At 45.8% G+C, this 15,177-nt stretch overlaps 1 protein-coding gene and 1 long non-coding RNA gene across 2 annotated transcripts in view; one reads left to right on the forward strand and one right to left on the reverse strand.

Moving 5' to 3' along the window:
* DNAH12 (dynein axonemal heavy chain 12) overlaps positions 1-15,177 on the reverse strand; it is a 152,173-nt gene that overhangs the window by 58,774 nt on the left and 78,222 nt on the right. Inside the window, exons 38-44 of the mRNA XM_056524433.1 lie at positions 13,591-13,729; positions 12,534-12,700; positions 12,192-12,447; positions 10,578-10,877; positions 10,253-10,431; positions 8,382-8,574; positions 7,988-8,149 (exon numbers count right to left, since the gene is read on the reverse strand). Coding sequence (XP_056380408.1) covers positions 7,988-8,149; positions 8,382-8,574; positions 10,253-10,431; positions 10,578-10,877; positions 12,192-12,447; positions 12,534-12,700; positions 13,591-13,729 — 1,396 coding nt within the window. The remainder of the gene's footprint in view (positions 1-7,987; positions 8,150-8,381; positions 8,575-10,252; positions 10,432-10,577; positions 10,878-12,191; positions 12,448-12,533; positions 12,701-13,590; positions 13,730-15,177) is intronic.
* Positions 694-8,153, forward strand: LOC130275866 (uncharacterized). Its single transcript, XR_008844931.1, has 3 exons — positions 694-5,949; positions 7,843-7,880; positions 8,017-8,153. It is a non-coding gene; the product is annotated as an uncharacterized LOC130275866 (long non-coding RNA).

The following is a 15,177-nucleotide window of genomic DNA, read 5'->3' on the forward strand; positions in this document are numbered from 1 at the left end:
AACAAGCCAGCGGACAAAGGTAGCGGTGTAGTAGTGCTAAACAGGGAGGACTATATCCCTTACCTCAAATTTATTCCACTACATTTACATTATTTTACAGAGGTATGTCATTAAATTAAACTTGTTTTTAAAAGATACCACCGATTTTATTCAATCATTTTTAGAGATCAAATGGGAGGATCATTTTAAATTTATAACTATGGACGTATCATCCTTTTACACTAATATCGACCACAATCTGGGTCTTGAAGCCGTCTAACACTACCTCTCTTGTGATGACCTTATACCCCCAATTCAAAAAGAGTTTGTTTTAAAGGGGATCCATATTATTCTTACCCATAATTATTTTTCTTTTTGAAACAAAATGTATACGCAGCAAAAAGGAACTGCTATGGGGACGCATTTCGCGCCTAGTTTCGCGAACCTATTTGTGGGACATTTCAAGGAAACTTATACTCACAGTCACCATTTGTTTCATCATTGTAAATACTACAGATGCTTTATAGATGATGTTTTTATTATTTGGGATGGTTCCATTACAGATTTAGACGAATTTTTACAATACCTCAAAAATAACATGTGGGGTCTGGAATTTACTCATCAAATTTTTGACAATCATGCTGAATTCCTAGATGTCTCGGTCTTTCACTCTATTGACTAAAAAAGAAGATTTTTTAACACTTACCGTAAAATCTCTTTCTCGAAGGATCCATTGGGGGACACAGACTGTGGGTGTATACTGCTGTCTCTAGGAGGTGTGTGACACTATGGCAACAAAAACAGTTGGCTCCTCCCAGCAGGATATACCTGCCTTCAGGCTCTGAGCTAATCAGTTTAAGTTCCAGAGCAATAGGAGGAGACTAACAGGTCAAGAAAAACCCAAAACTGTCCGAGAACCAGAAGAAAAAACATAACTGAACACACCCTCGGACAGAGAACCAAGGAAAATCCCAAAAGGGTGGGAGCTGTGTCCCCCAATGGATCCTTCGAGAAAGAGAATTTACGGTAAGTGTTAAAAAATCTCCTTTTCTCTATCGGCTCCATTGGGGGACACAGGCCATGTGACGTACCAAAGCCGTCCCTTGGGTAGGCAGATAAGCAGTCAGGCAGACGGCCGTTCCACGGCCGCCTGCAACACTTTATGGCCCAGACTAGCATCAGCCGATGCGAAGGTATGGACTCGGTAGAACCTCGAGAAAGTGTGCAAAACGACCAGGTAGCCGCCTTGCAAATCTGCGAGGCCGAGGCTCTATTCTGGAGAGCCCAGGATGCCCCAACAGAATGGGTAGAATGAGCCACAACCCTGAAAGGAGGAATCTTCCCCTTACAGCGATAGGCCTCCGAAATGGCAGACCGAATCCACTGAGAAATGGTGGCCTTGGAAGCAGGTTGTCCCTTGCGACGACCTTCCGTAAGGACGAAAAAGGAATCACACTGACGAAATGAAGAAGTGATGGAGAGATAAGACCGAACAGCCCGAACTACATCCAGTTTGTGTAGTAAGCGCTCCTTAGGATGAGAAGGAGCAGGACAAAAAGACGGGAGAACAATGTCCTCATTGAGATGAAAGGCCGAAACCACCTTAGCAAAAAGGAGGGATCTGGCCGGAAAACAACCTTGTCCTGGTGGATCACCAGAAACGGAGAACGGCAGGAGAGAGCTGCCAATTCAGACACCCTCCGGATGGAGGTGATAGCAACAAGAAACGCCACTTTCCAAGAAAGAAGGCGGAGAGACACCTCTCTAAGGGGCTCAAAGGGTGCACCCTGGAGGGCACTCAGAACCAAATTCAAGTCCCAAGGGGGAGAGGGTGACCGATAAGGAGGAACAGCATGCGTCACTCCTTTAAGGAAAGTCCGGACATGAGAATTAGAAGCCAGGGGCCGCTGGAAAAGAACAGCAAAGGCCAAAACCTAACCTTTAAGGGAACTGAGAGACAACCCTAGTTCAACCCCAACTGCAAAAAGGAGAGAAGACGGGGAACCGAAAAGGTTACCAGGCAGAAGTCTTGAGCTTCACACCAACGAAAATAAGACCGCCAAGTACGGTGGTGAATTCTTGCAGAGGAGGGCTTACGAGCCTTGAGCATGGTGTGAATGACTTAGGAAGAGAACTCGCGGGCCCTCAAAACCGCGGTCTCAACCCCCACGCCGTCAAATGCAGCGACTGTAAATTGGGGTGGCAAAGGGGACCCTGAGTGAGCAGGCCCGGACGGAGCGGAAGGCGCAGTGGAGTGTCGTCCAGGAGCCTGACTACGTCGGCGTACCACGACCTTCGGGGCCAATCTGGAGCTACCAGAATGGCGGGGACATCCTCTGCCTTGAGCTTCCTCAGTACCCTGGGAAGGAGCGGAAGAGGAGGGAACAGATAGGGTAGGGCAAACCCCACCCGTCCACGGCCAGAGCCTGAGGGTCCCGGGACTCGGACACAAAAGGAAGGATCTTCCGATTGTGCCGGGACGCGAAGAGGTCCACGTCCGGAATGCCCCAGAGGTCGCAGAGTTGTGCGAAGAACTCTGGATGTAGGGACCACTCGCCGGGGTCGGGTGAGGACCGACTGAGGAAGTCTGCTTCCCAGTTGAGCACCCCCGGAATGTGAATCGCCGAAATGGCCGGAACCTTGCTCTCCGCCCAGGTGAGAATCTTGGTCACCTCGGCCATGGCCGCCGAGCTGCGAGTGCCGCCCTGTCGATTTATGTACGCCTCGGCCGTGGCGTTGTCTGACTGAACGCGGACAGGACGGGACTGAAGACGGGACTCCCAATGAAGAAGACAAAGAAGAATCGCCCGTAATTCTATTATGTTTATCGGAAGAAGGGTCTCCTGGGGAGACCAGAGTCCCTGAACCGTCCAATCCCTGAACATGCCGCCCCAGCCAGACAGGCTGGCATCCGTTGTAACAACCTGCCAGTGAAGGGGAAGAAACGACCGCCCTTGGAGAAGAAGGGGGGAGCGGAGCCACCAGAGCAGAGACTGACTGACCCTGCGAGGGAGAACAATCTGACAATCGAGGGACAGAGGAGACCTGTTCCATCGGGAAAGAATCGCTGGTTGAAGGGGGCAGTAATGAAACTGGGCAAAGGGTACGGCCTCCATAGTTACCACCATCCGACCCAGGACTTCCATACAAGTGCAGATGGAGACTGATACCCGGGACCGAAGGGAGCGGACCCCCAACCGGAGCGCCTGTCCGGCGGAAGACAAATCCGGGCAGAGGCCTTGTCGAATTGAAGTCCCAGGAAGGTTAGAGACTGGGTAGGGCGGAGGACTGACTTGTCCCGGTTGACCATCCACCCGAAGCGAGTCAGAATGTGGAGAGTGACGTCCAGATTCTCCAGAGTCTGGGCTCTGGTTGGAGCCTTGATGAGAAGGTCGTCCAGATAGGGTATCACCGAGATTCCCCTCGACCGTGACAGGCCCATCACTGGCGCAAGGATCTTTGTAAAGACCCGAGGAGCCGTGGCTAGACCGAAGGGGAGAGCTACAAATTGAAAGTGCCCCTCCGGAACCGCAAAGCGGAAGTACTGATGATGGCCTGGGACTATTGGCACATGGAGGTAGGCATCCTTGATGTCAACTAATGAAAGGAACTGCCCTTGTTCCGGGGACGCCACCACCGAACGGAGAGATTCCATTCGGAAGTGGCGGATGAGAAGGTGATTGTTGAGACGCTTGAGGTCCAAAATTGGACGCACAGAACCGTCCTTCTTGGGAACCACAAAAAGATGTGAATAGAAACCCCGAAACCGTTCCCCTGGAGGAACGGGAACAATAACCCCCTGAAGAAGCAGAGACTGGAGAGCCGCTCGAAATTGCTTCACCAGAGGAGGAGACCGGGGGGCCCGGGAGCGAAAAAAAGCGATCCCTCGGAAGGGAGGCGAATTCGATCCGGTAACTGTTGGGCACCACATCCCTGACCGAAGAGTCCTGAATGTGAGAGGTCCAAATGTCTCAAAAAAACAAGAGACGACCTCCCACCCGAGAAGAAACCGCGGGTGGGGGCCTCACTTCATGCAGAAGTGGGCTTGTGGTTGCCTGATTTGGGCGCAAAGCGGCCGGACCGGTTGGAGTCCGACTTCCAAGACGGGCGTGGCCGGAACGAGGGAGCCTTCCTGTCCCACAAGGGCGCCTACCCGGACCCTTTGCTGGAGTCAGAGGTCCGAAAGGACCGAAAGAAAAAGTGCTTCCTTTGGGAAGTAGGGCGAGCCTTATTTTGAGGTAACAAGGAACTCTTACCTCCCGTTGCTTCAGAGATAATTTCATCAAGGCGTTTGCCAAAAAGACGGCCGCCCGTAAAGGGAAGCTCAGTGAAAGACCTTTTGGAAGCGGCATCCGCATTCCAAGCTTTAAGCCACATAGAGCGGCGGAGAGCCTCTAGGTGACCCACAGCAAAAGCAGAACAACAGGCTGCCTGCATGGAAGCTGTGCACAGGAAGTCCCCAGCTTTAGAGCATTGGAGAGCCAGAGCAGATAGATCCTCTGGGGGAGATCCCGCTAAGATATCCTGATGGAGATTTTGGCACCACTCTGCCAGGCCCTTGGACACCCATGTCGAGGCGAAGATGGGAAGAAGAGCCAGCTGCTTCAGTGGCAAACTTCGCTAAGGATTCTACCTTCTTATCCGTGGGATCCTTGAAGGCTGCGGCATCTGCCAGAGGCAGTGTAGTCACCTTAGAGATCCGGGAAATTGGTGAATCCACTGAGGGAGGGGAAACCACCTTAGTGACAAGGTCCTTGTCAAATGGATAACGTTCTTGAATTGTCTTGATTCCCGGAAACCTCTTGTCTGGATGTTTCCATGCAGTTTCCAGAATGTCGTCAAAGTCAGTGTGAGAGCTGAACCTTTGAAGTGCCGGCTTAGCATGATGAATGGATACTCCTGGATTGACATCCGAAGATCCTGGGTCCTCTAAGTGAAAGGTGTCTCTTAGGGCTGTCACCAAAGAGTTCACCGTTGCAATTGAGTCCGGGCGGTCCTCTGAGTCAGATGCCGGCTCGGAAGCCTCGTCCACCAGTTCCCCAGGGGAATGAGAATGAGTAGAGGCAGTCCTGGAGGGGGGCGACCCTGACCGTGTACGCAGCTCTGGCGTGGCAGAGCGGCGACTCCGAGAACGTCCTCTAGAGGAACGAAGTTTGTGCCCAGATGACCGGGGGGCAGGACCCACGAGGGGAACGCTCCCGTCTATCTTAAGACTCAATGGAAGAGTCAGACGAGGCCCCCCTAGGACGCTTGTGAGAGCGTGAAGTATGTGGAGACGAGGAACGGGCCCTTCCAGAGGTCCTGCGCAAGGAAGACCCCTTCAAGGCGGACACCACTTCCCGGGAGGCCTCAGCCACCGAACGGGAGACTTTGGTCATGTCAGCCATATATTGGGACAGGGAAGAAACCCAGGCTGGAGGAGCGGCTGAACCCACCGGGACCGAAGGGACATCAGTGGGTACCAGGGGGTCTGGGGGAGCAGTGGAGCAGGCAGGGCAAGTGGGCTCAGCAGAGCCAGACATCTTGGTATTACAGTGCTTACAGAGATAGTAAGTCACCGAAGTTCCAGGTTTCTGTTTAGAGGAAGGAATAGCTCTGGATACGGACATAATGTAGAAAGAAAAAAGGAGATAGGAACTTTCTCACCCTAGTCTGTGTCCCCTGTCAGCTGCAGTGAGGAGAACTCGCTCTGAGCAGCTAGAAAGAGAGTGAACAGGCCAGCCAATAGGAAGAGAGGGGCGTGCCTGAAGCAAGGCACTCACTAACTGACCCCTTCTAACTGAAAATCGCTCCCACGGTGCTGATTGGAGGCTGCTTTGCACCTCTGAGAGCTCCTGGCCCTGTGGGCGGAGCAATAGACGGCCTTAAAGAACTGTCATGGCGCCCGCTCCTTGTCTCGAGCACACCTGACGGCTGTTTATGCGCCTGGAGGAAGAGAGCGGGCGGACAAAGCGCCGGCAGAGACTGCCGGTGAGAGAGAAAGTAAGCCGGCGCTGAGAGCGTCCAGCCCGATACAGCGCCGCGGCTGACAGCCGCATATAAGGCGCTGACATGGTAGCACAAGCACACACGCACACACATATAAGTGAAGTGCACCAAGCACACACACACACATACATAAGTGTAGTGCCCCATAAAAAATGCCCCCTCAGGTGCCACTGCTCCCCCAGAATAAAGTACAGCCCTTGCATAGGCTAGCCCATAAAGTGTAGGTGGGCCAAAACAGGGGGTCTCCAGAGGTTGCGAGTTCGTACCTATGGAGAAATAAAGGGGGGAAAGTACTTACCTCAGTCAGAAGAACTTACCTAATGGAGTCTTCAGTGAAGTCTTCAGTCAGCTTTAGTTACCTGCATCAAGCCTGGCTGCTATGCGCGAGCGAGGCAAGCAGGTAAACAGGGGGACCCGGACCCATGAGGTACCACCCAAGCGCTGACCGTTGGCGAGGGGGGTTAACAGCGCATATACGCAATGTCTGTGCCCCCTCACTCGCAATGGGGAAACAGGGAACCGCAGTCCCTGAGTCCCCACCTGAAAACAGAAGAGAAAAGGAATAATAAACTAACACTTCCCTAACTAGGAAAACAAAAAACGGAAGACCTGGTCTGGAGCAAACCAGACCATGTCCATCTCCTTCAGACACTAAGCTTAAACTGATTAGCTCAGAGCCTGAAGGCGGGTATATCCTGCTGGGAGGAGCCAACTGTTTTTGTTGCCATAGTGTCACACACCTCCTAGAGACAGCAGCATACACCCACGATTTGTGTCCCCCAATGGAGCCGATAGAGAAAATAGGTACTAAGACTTATTTTAAAAAGGTAGATAGCAACAGCTATCTACACTTTGAAAGCTCACATTACAAAAAATGGTTGCTCAACGTGCCGTATGGCCAATTCAAGCGGATTCGGAGAAACTGCACACTCAAATCCAACTACAAAAAGCAAAGCAGCATTCTAAAATCCAGGTTTATCGCAAAAAAATATCCTTCAAACAGCGAACAAAAGGGCTAGTGCACTAACACAAGCCGAATGTCTATCCAAACCTAAAATAAATATCCAGAATAGCAAAAATATAACAAATGAAAGATCTTGTAACTTTATTACCACCTTTTCATACAATGCTAGTCAAATCAAAACCATCCTTACCAAACATTGGGACATTTTATTGAATGACCCTTTCCTCCGGTCCATCCTTCCATCTAAACCGAGAGTCACATATCGGAGAGCAAGATCTTTGAAAAATATCCTTGCTCCCAGTAATCTGAAAAATTCAAGTAAAGGAAAAAAGCCCACATTTCTTTACAAAAGTGGATGTTTTAAATGCAACCATGCAACATGTAAATGTTGCTCTTCCCTTACAGATGCCAAAACCTCTTTTTCATCCAATAGCACAGGAGACACTTATCAGATAAAAAGCTACATGACATCTGACTCTCAATATGTTATATACTTATTAGAATGCACCTGTGGCCTACAATACATAGGCCGCACCATCCAGTGCCTTCGTAATCGGATCAATAAATATTGGAGCAACATTTGTTTGAATTACCAACTGCACAGTGTCTCAAGACATGCCTCCACCCACCATCGTGGCAATTTCTCTGACTTTTCAGTGACTTGCATTGAACACATTGACAATGATGTTCCCCAAAGATTCAATAGACTATGCCAGTGGGAAAACTTCTGGATTTTCAAATTACGCACCTTATCCCCCTCAGGTCTTAATGAATGTATTGAAAGTAATTTATAATCTTGTTTTTATGGTTATCCATTGCTATGTATTGTGTATTTTAATATGGTCCACTATTAATGTATTCCTCCTTCTATATCCTTCTTTTTTTCATTCCTGTATACTCCTTACATGCAGGACTCTGTACATCATTCAAGGAGAGGTGAGAAGTAAGGGTAAGCAAGGCGATAGGTGGAATCTGTCTTTATTGTTGAATTAACTTGAAAGCTGTTAAAAGAATTATGTCAGTGAAGACTTCCATAACTTGTGCCATTCAGTTTACCTCCATTATCTCTTGCTTTTCATCTACAGCAAAAAGATTAGGAACCTCCCCGGTGTTGAGCAGACTGTCTACATCCTCCAGAAACGCCTCCTGTTTGATTTGTGTGTCTGTGATGAGAAAAACTGTCTTCTGTCCTTTCACTCCAGCGCTCTTTAGTAAACTCTGGGATGGAGAATACTGAAAGTTATAATTCCATCATTGGCAAAAATGACATAAACGTCTCTAGGCAACTGATTTGTTTGTTTCATTCTACTAAAAAGTACATATTTACCCTACAACTTCTCTTAGTGGACATAATGCATGCAGCCTACCTATATGCGTGTCCTCCAAGCTCTGTACCAACAATCTGTCATTATATGGCCATACACTTTCAACTCCAGAACATAATACTTGCCTTGAGATCTTCTCTCCATTCATTCATGCCATAGCTTTTTGAGATTTCTGGTTGAAAGATATTCATTTTTGCCATAGAAGTAGCTAAACGGGTCAGTGACTGACGTCCACTTCCTCCAACTCCAACCAACAAAGCATTACCCCCAGGCTGCTTTAAGACCCGGCAAATCCGAGATAAATGCTCCAAAACATATCTGAAATGGGAAAATGAAGATGACTAGAAAATGAATTATTTTAAAATAGGTGGCGCAACTACACTTAAAGTGACACTGTCATAAACTACTACTTGAATCCTTTAATAACATTTGAAATAGATGAAGTGTTAAACAGGGTCAATGGTAGGACAAGCCCATCTGGTGTTCTAGAATAAGTGCCTCATGGGTCCCTAGAATATAGCATGATAGAAGGTGGACAGACAATCATTCAGCCCTGATACATCAAGCAACAAGCACTTTATATCTGTGTGTGTGAAATATACAGTGTACACATATGTATGCACAGTTTTGCCATACAGCATTCTCAGATGCTCAGGCAGTTTTTAATGAGGCATAGAAAGGAATTTCACACTGATACGACACCTGAAGCCACTTTTCAGCTTTAATTCAGATTAGATTGTAACAGCCTTACCTCTTCAGGCTCCATCGTCACATCCTCTGTCTCTCCCAGCAGGCGGCATCGTCTTTAGTATCCATTACAATGATTTTGCTAGTCGGAGGACCCTTTGCCAGAATGTGATGCTCCTGCCCAGCCAATCAGAAGTCACGGAAGCCAGCCCAATCTGAGGAAGTGCCGCTGACCGTGCGATATTTAAAGAGTACCTGTCATCAAACTATAATTTCTAAGCTAACTAAGACTATATTCCCTAACTACTTCTAACACTCCTCCCCTTGCTCACATTGTGTGAGCTCCTGGCAGGAGAAAGAGGGCATTCCCAAGAAGGCGCAACGTCACTGAAGCCTGCGAGAGCTGTGCTTCGCCATGCCCCGCACGCACTTCCTGAGTTTGGTCTCTTTCCAGGCCGGGAGGAGACCAAACTAACTGTTTGACTTGCGCAGGATACAAAACAGAGCCACCTAGTGGGTGTTTTTTCAATCACATTAAAAACATTGAGAATTTTAACAGCAAGTAAATAGCAAAGTGTCTTATAAATATATAAGGAAAAATATATTAAATATTTAGTTTGGTGACGGTACTCTTTAAATTTCTTTTGTACTGGGAGTCCTCTCTTTTGACTGTGGCTTGTCCCTAACCATTGTAGTGATTTATAAATTGTTTTATGTTTTTCTGACCTCTTGCTTGTGATTTTGGTATTGCTGACCTTGGCTTGTCTTTAATATAAAGAAGAAGTCCCATGGGGAAAAACTAATCTCCTATCAGGAGGATCGGGGATAAGTTTTAGATTGCAGGGGTCCAGCCGCTGTGACACCCGCAATCTCCTGTACAGGGCCCTGGCTCTTCCCGGGAGGGGTGGGACATGACCCTGCATGAAGCGGGGGACGCCACACCCTCTCCATATATATCTCTATGGGAGTGCCAGAGCTTGTATTTTACCGTTATATATCTCCTTTAACCCTTTGTTTCCCAAATTTGTTCCTGATGTGCCCGACAGTTGCTGTTTCACTTGTTTGTTCTTTCTGATGCCATGCACTTATTAAGAGTAGGGAACATCCCCCAATGGACAGTCCGCTATTTAGAACAGACTAACAAGTAGGAAGGGACAGAGGCCCTCAGCGATACCAGGGCTGAACTCTTTCCTGCTCGACATGACTCTTAATTATTTCACCCAAACTTCAGGTTCTCCCTGTGAAATTGCCTATGCTTTGCTTGAAACAGGCAAATCAGATGTAACTAGTATTATCGGTAAAGACATACCTGAATATAACAAGGTTCATGCGGGTTTTGTGGGTCTGGTTGTATTCATCCAGACATCTATCCACAACATCATTGAACTGCTCTACACTTGGTATCTCTGTGTACAAACGTTCATCTCCTTCAAGGTCAGGATTCATGTAGTCACCAAAAAGCAAGTTTCTGATGTGTTCCTCCGAGAGCTACAAGAAAAAAAATTTATCTCATGCTACAGTATTCTCAAACATTATTTTAGTCTAGTTTATAAAAAAAAAAACATTAGCTCTTGATATTACAATGGTGTTGACTACAATACACTGTATTTCTGCATCATAATTTTAGTACTCACAGGTTCGTTTCCTTGTTTTAGGTTTTCAAAAACAGATTCAAAACTTTCTTTGAAATGATCTTTCACTACATCTTTTAACAACATATATAACCAGGATCTGTCCTTGTCATCGACCAAGCGGTCATAAAAGACTCGCAAGACTTCATGAACGAACAGTCGGACCATGACACGTTTGTTTTCCACAGACTCTTTCTTGATAAGTAAGCACCCTTGCACCACTCGAGAGAAATCCCGCAGATTGAATGTATAATGGGATTTAGCAGGGGTTGGTAATAGGTTCTCCATGGCTTTCTTGTAAACCTAGAATTTAGAGAAAGTAAAACTTAAAGAGGTTTTTGAAGACTGTAATAATGATGGCTTATTCTTGAATAGGCACCTCTGCTAATCACTTAAATAAAGGGGTTCCAGCAACGAAGAGAGTCACAGTGTAAGAGTCACAAGCAAAGCTAGATGAGACAAAGCTGGCATTCTGCAAGCCTACTTAATACTGCTTTAATATTGAGTTTAATCTATAAGAATTATGCAGTAAGCTCTAGTGTTAGTGTAATTTAACTCTTTTTACATGTTGCCCAGACATGTCAAGTTGAGATCGTACTGGGCCTCACTCCTGAGACAACCTGCTGCGATGACGAATTATAAGCCAGTGAGGTGTGTGGCAGCCCACGGTCCACTTCCCAACTAGCTGGCAGACCTGACCATTTCACTACTAAGACTTATGCAGAGAAAAGGTCAGATTTAATTGACAGCCGGGGAGTGAGGTGTGGGCTGCCACACACTTCTCCAGGCTGTAACTCATAATTGCAGCAGGTCTCAGGTGTGAGACCAGGTACGATCTAAACTATTTACATACCTGGGCAGCATAGTAAAAGTTGTGTGAAGTTGTGGCTGTAGATATTCCGAGTTATACAATTACCTTGATGTCCAGGTAGGTGAATTGGAGTTTTGCATTAGAAAAACAGTGCCCTGACTGAATGAAAGATATGAATATATCGAATCAGGAAACTATTACAGCAGTCACCTATAGCTGAGAGAAGGGGCTAGGAAAGTGCTTTGGGTACTTAGCATAAATGGTCCGCCACCTGAACACTTGCATTAGCGATGCCCTGGATGCCATACGTTTTTTTTTTATTTTTTTTATCACGTAACCAGAATTTAGATTAAATCGACCCAGTATGACCAGAACATTAGCTATGCATCCTCCATATGAAATTCTGAGGGCTAAAACCTCTAACAGATTCCTTTTAAGTGTTTCTATGACACAGTTAACTGAAGATTTATTCATTTTCCTAGAGCATCAACCTAAGACCTCTTGCACACTGCCATATTGCATATCTGTGTTGTGCACATCTGTAATACAGCACCTACCTCTGTGTTCCTCTGATTTCATTCAGAGGTACACAATGCTGTTATATTGCAGATTTATATGGAATCTGCAGACATTGTGCCAAAAAGGCAATGCTATATGATGATAGTGCTTCACAGGCTCACCATACAGCATCATACAGAGTGCTTACAGGTCTGCCTGGGTCATCTGTACAGTTGTATAGGGTTAAGAAAAATTCTAGGATCTCTGCATGGTTTTTGCATCTGGAACTTAAATTCAGTATTGCTTACCTCCATTGTGCCATTGACTATTTGGTTGCCAACAGTAAAGAATTCAGGTGAAAAGTCGTTGTTTCGTAGATAGAAGGCCACTACAGCAGAGAAGATGCGGACCATTGTCTCATCACTGAAGGCATTTATAGTACAGATATTAAAGTGACGCAAGAATCGAGGGGTAACTGCATTCCTTCCACCTCCAGGAGGACCCATTGCTGCAACTAGCTGTACATCCACCAATGAGATTTTAGTGGTGTCCTTCAAGTCATACCTAAAAGTAGTGAACAAGCATTTTTATTAGAAAGTGGTATAAATACACAAAGAGAAAATATTTGCTGCTAATAGTTTTGTAATTACCAGTTGCCGTGGTCGAAGAACTGACGCAAGAGCTCAATAGGTGGTTGTGCACCATATTGTTCTAGTGCTGGCATGTTCATGTCATCCACAAATATGACACATTTTTTCCCCATTTGGGGTCCGTACACACCTTTACGTCTTTTATCCAGTCTGTCCATGACAATATTCTAAAACAATTATGGTACAGGATATTAAGATGTAAACTTAAAAAGAATTCTACATAATTGCTACTTATTCCTTTGTAAAAGATTTTGCCCATAATATTTGAGGGGTTGCCTCATGAAGACAAAGGGGGGGGGACATTTATCATTGTTTGCTTTGGTAAGCAAGTTCTAAAGGCATATTTCTTTGCTTTAGTTTTGCCTATGTGCTACGTATTTATCATACTATCACAGGGGGTTGATAGCTAAGCAAAAGTTAAAAAACGCAGTTGAGACTTTTCTTTGCGACTTTTTAAATTTTCTCACGTGAGACCTGGAGCAGACTTGCGACTTTTTGTAAGGTGTTTTTTTTTGCCTATGTGCGAATATCGCACATCATAAATACATGACCACTGCATTTTGCTTACCCAAAAAAGTCGCACAAAAAAGTGATTAGGTGCAAGTGCGACTTTTTGTGTGCCCGGAGTAAGCAAAAAAAAAAAACTCTAAATACCTTCATAAATGTCCCACAATCTCTTTTCAGGTGAAAGCTTGCCCAGCGATCACAGTTTCAGCTTCAGAAAACTTTTTTGCCAGAACAAGCTGCGATCATCCATCTATTTGCCCTGTGGTGGCTATGGCACAGTTAAATGTATTATTTCAGGTTGACCATTAAAGTGTATATATAAGTATCACATGGATAAGTCATGTCCACTAGATAGCCTATCATGTTGCATGGCTATCCTATCACACTCATAAAGAGGGGTACTAGGCAGCATGCCCATGTCTATGAGATCCATATACCCAAATGTGTTGTCTTCAAAAGATAACCCCTTTAAGATACGGTAGTAACTGTGTTGTGCCAATGTCTATGTAGAACAAAATAGTTACAGAAAGCAACGTAATAAAAGGCAAACCTGAATCTGGTTGGCACTGGTTCGAGCAGAAAAGTTGATAAAGAAGGGAAAGAATTTGTCTTTGTCCAGATTGTTCATAAGTTTGTCTTTGACATAAACAGATTTACCTGTCCCCGTTGGTCCCACAAATAATAGTGGTCTAAAAAAAAGAAGAGAAATTTAAAAGACAAGTATAATATCATTTTGCTATTTAAGTAGCAAGTTTAAAGCAACTACTAGTTTAAAAACTTAGCAAACTTGGTGCAGTTTTTGTTCTATAGAACTGCAGCCATACAGAGCAAGAGTAGCGTCATTGTCCGGCAGGACATCATCAGATTTTTTGCCTGTATTTCCTATGGAGTTATTGGAAATGGTGGATTTACAGAGTTCAGGTGGCTACTACAGTGAGGAAAAAAAGTAATTAGTCAGCCACCAATTGTGCAAGTTCTCCCACTTAAAAAGATGAGAGTGGCCTGTAATTTTCATCATAGGTATATCTCAGAGACATAATGAGGGGAAAGAATACAGGAAATCGCATTGTAGAATTTCTAATGAATTTATTGGTGAATTCCTCTGTAAAATAAGTATTTGGTCACCTACAAACAAGCAAGATTTCTGGCTCTCACAGACCTGTAACAACTTCTTTAAGAGTCTCCTCTGTCCTCCACTCATTACCTGTATTAATAGCACCTGTTTGAACTTATTATCAGTATAAAAGACACCTGTCCACAACCTCAGTCACACTCCAAACTCCACTATGGCCAAGACCAAGGGTGTTGAAGGACACCAGAAACAAGATTGTAGACCTGCACCAGGCTGGGAAGACTGAATCTGCAATAGGCAAGCAGCTTGGTGTGAAGAAAGCAACAGTGGGAGCAATTATTAGAAAATGGAAGACATACAAGACCACTGATAACCTCCTTCGATCTGGGGCTTCCAGATCTCACCCCGTGGTGTCAAAATGATCACAAGAACGGTCAGCAAAAATCCCAGAACCACAAGGGGGGATTTAATGAATGACCTGCAGAGAGCTGGGACCAAAGTAACAAAGGCTACCATCAGTAACACACTACGCCACCAGGGACTCAAATCATGCAGTGCCAGATGTGTCCCCCTGCTTAAGCCATTACATGTCTGGGCCCCTCTGAAGTTTGCTAGAGAGCATTTGGATGATCCAGAAGAGTATTGGGAGAATGTCATATGGTCAGATGAAACCAAAGTAGAACTTTTTGGTAAAAACTCAACTCGTCGTGTTTGGAAAAGAAAGAATGCTGAGTTGCATCCAAAGAACATCCTTCCTACTGTGAAGCATGGGGGTGGAATCATCATGTTTTGGGGCTGTTTTTCAGCAAAGGGATCAGGACGACTGAATGGGGCTATGCATCATGAGATTTTGAGTGAAAACCTCCTTCCATCAGCAAGGGCATTGAAGATGAAACGTGGCTGGGTCTTTTAGCATGACAATGATCCCAAACGCACCGCCCAGGCAACAAAGGAGTGGCTTCGTAAGAAGCATTCTAAGGTCCTGGAGTGGCCTAGCCAGTCTCCAGATCTCAACCAGGAAGTTGAAAGTCTGTGTTGCCCAGCGACAGCCCCAAAACATCACTG

Source organism: Hyla sarda, chromosome 6 (assembly GCF_029499605.1).
Source record: "Hyla sarda isolate aHylSar1 chromosome 6, aHylSar1.hap1, whole genome shotgun sequence".
NCBI lineage: Eukaryota > Metazoa > Chordata > Amphibia > Anura > Hylidae > Hyla > Hyla sarda.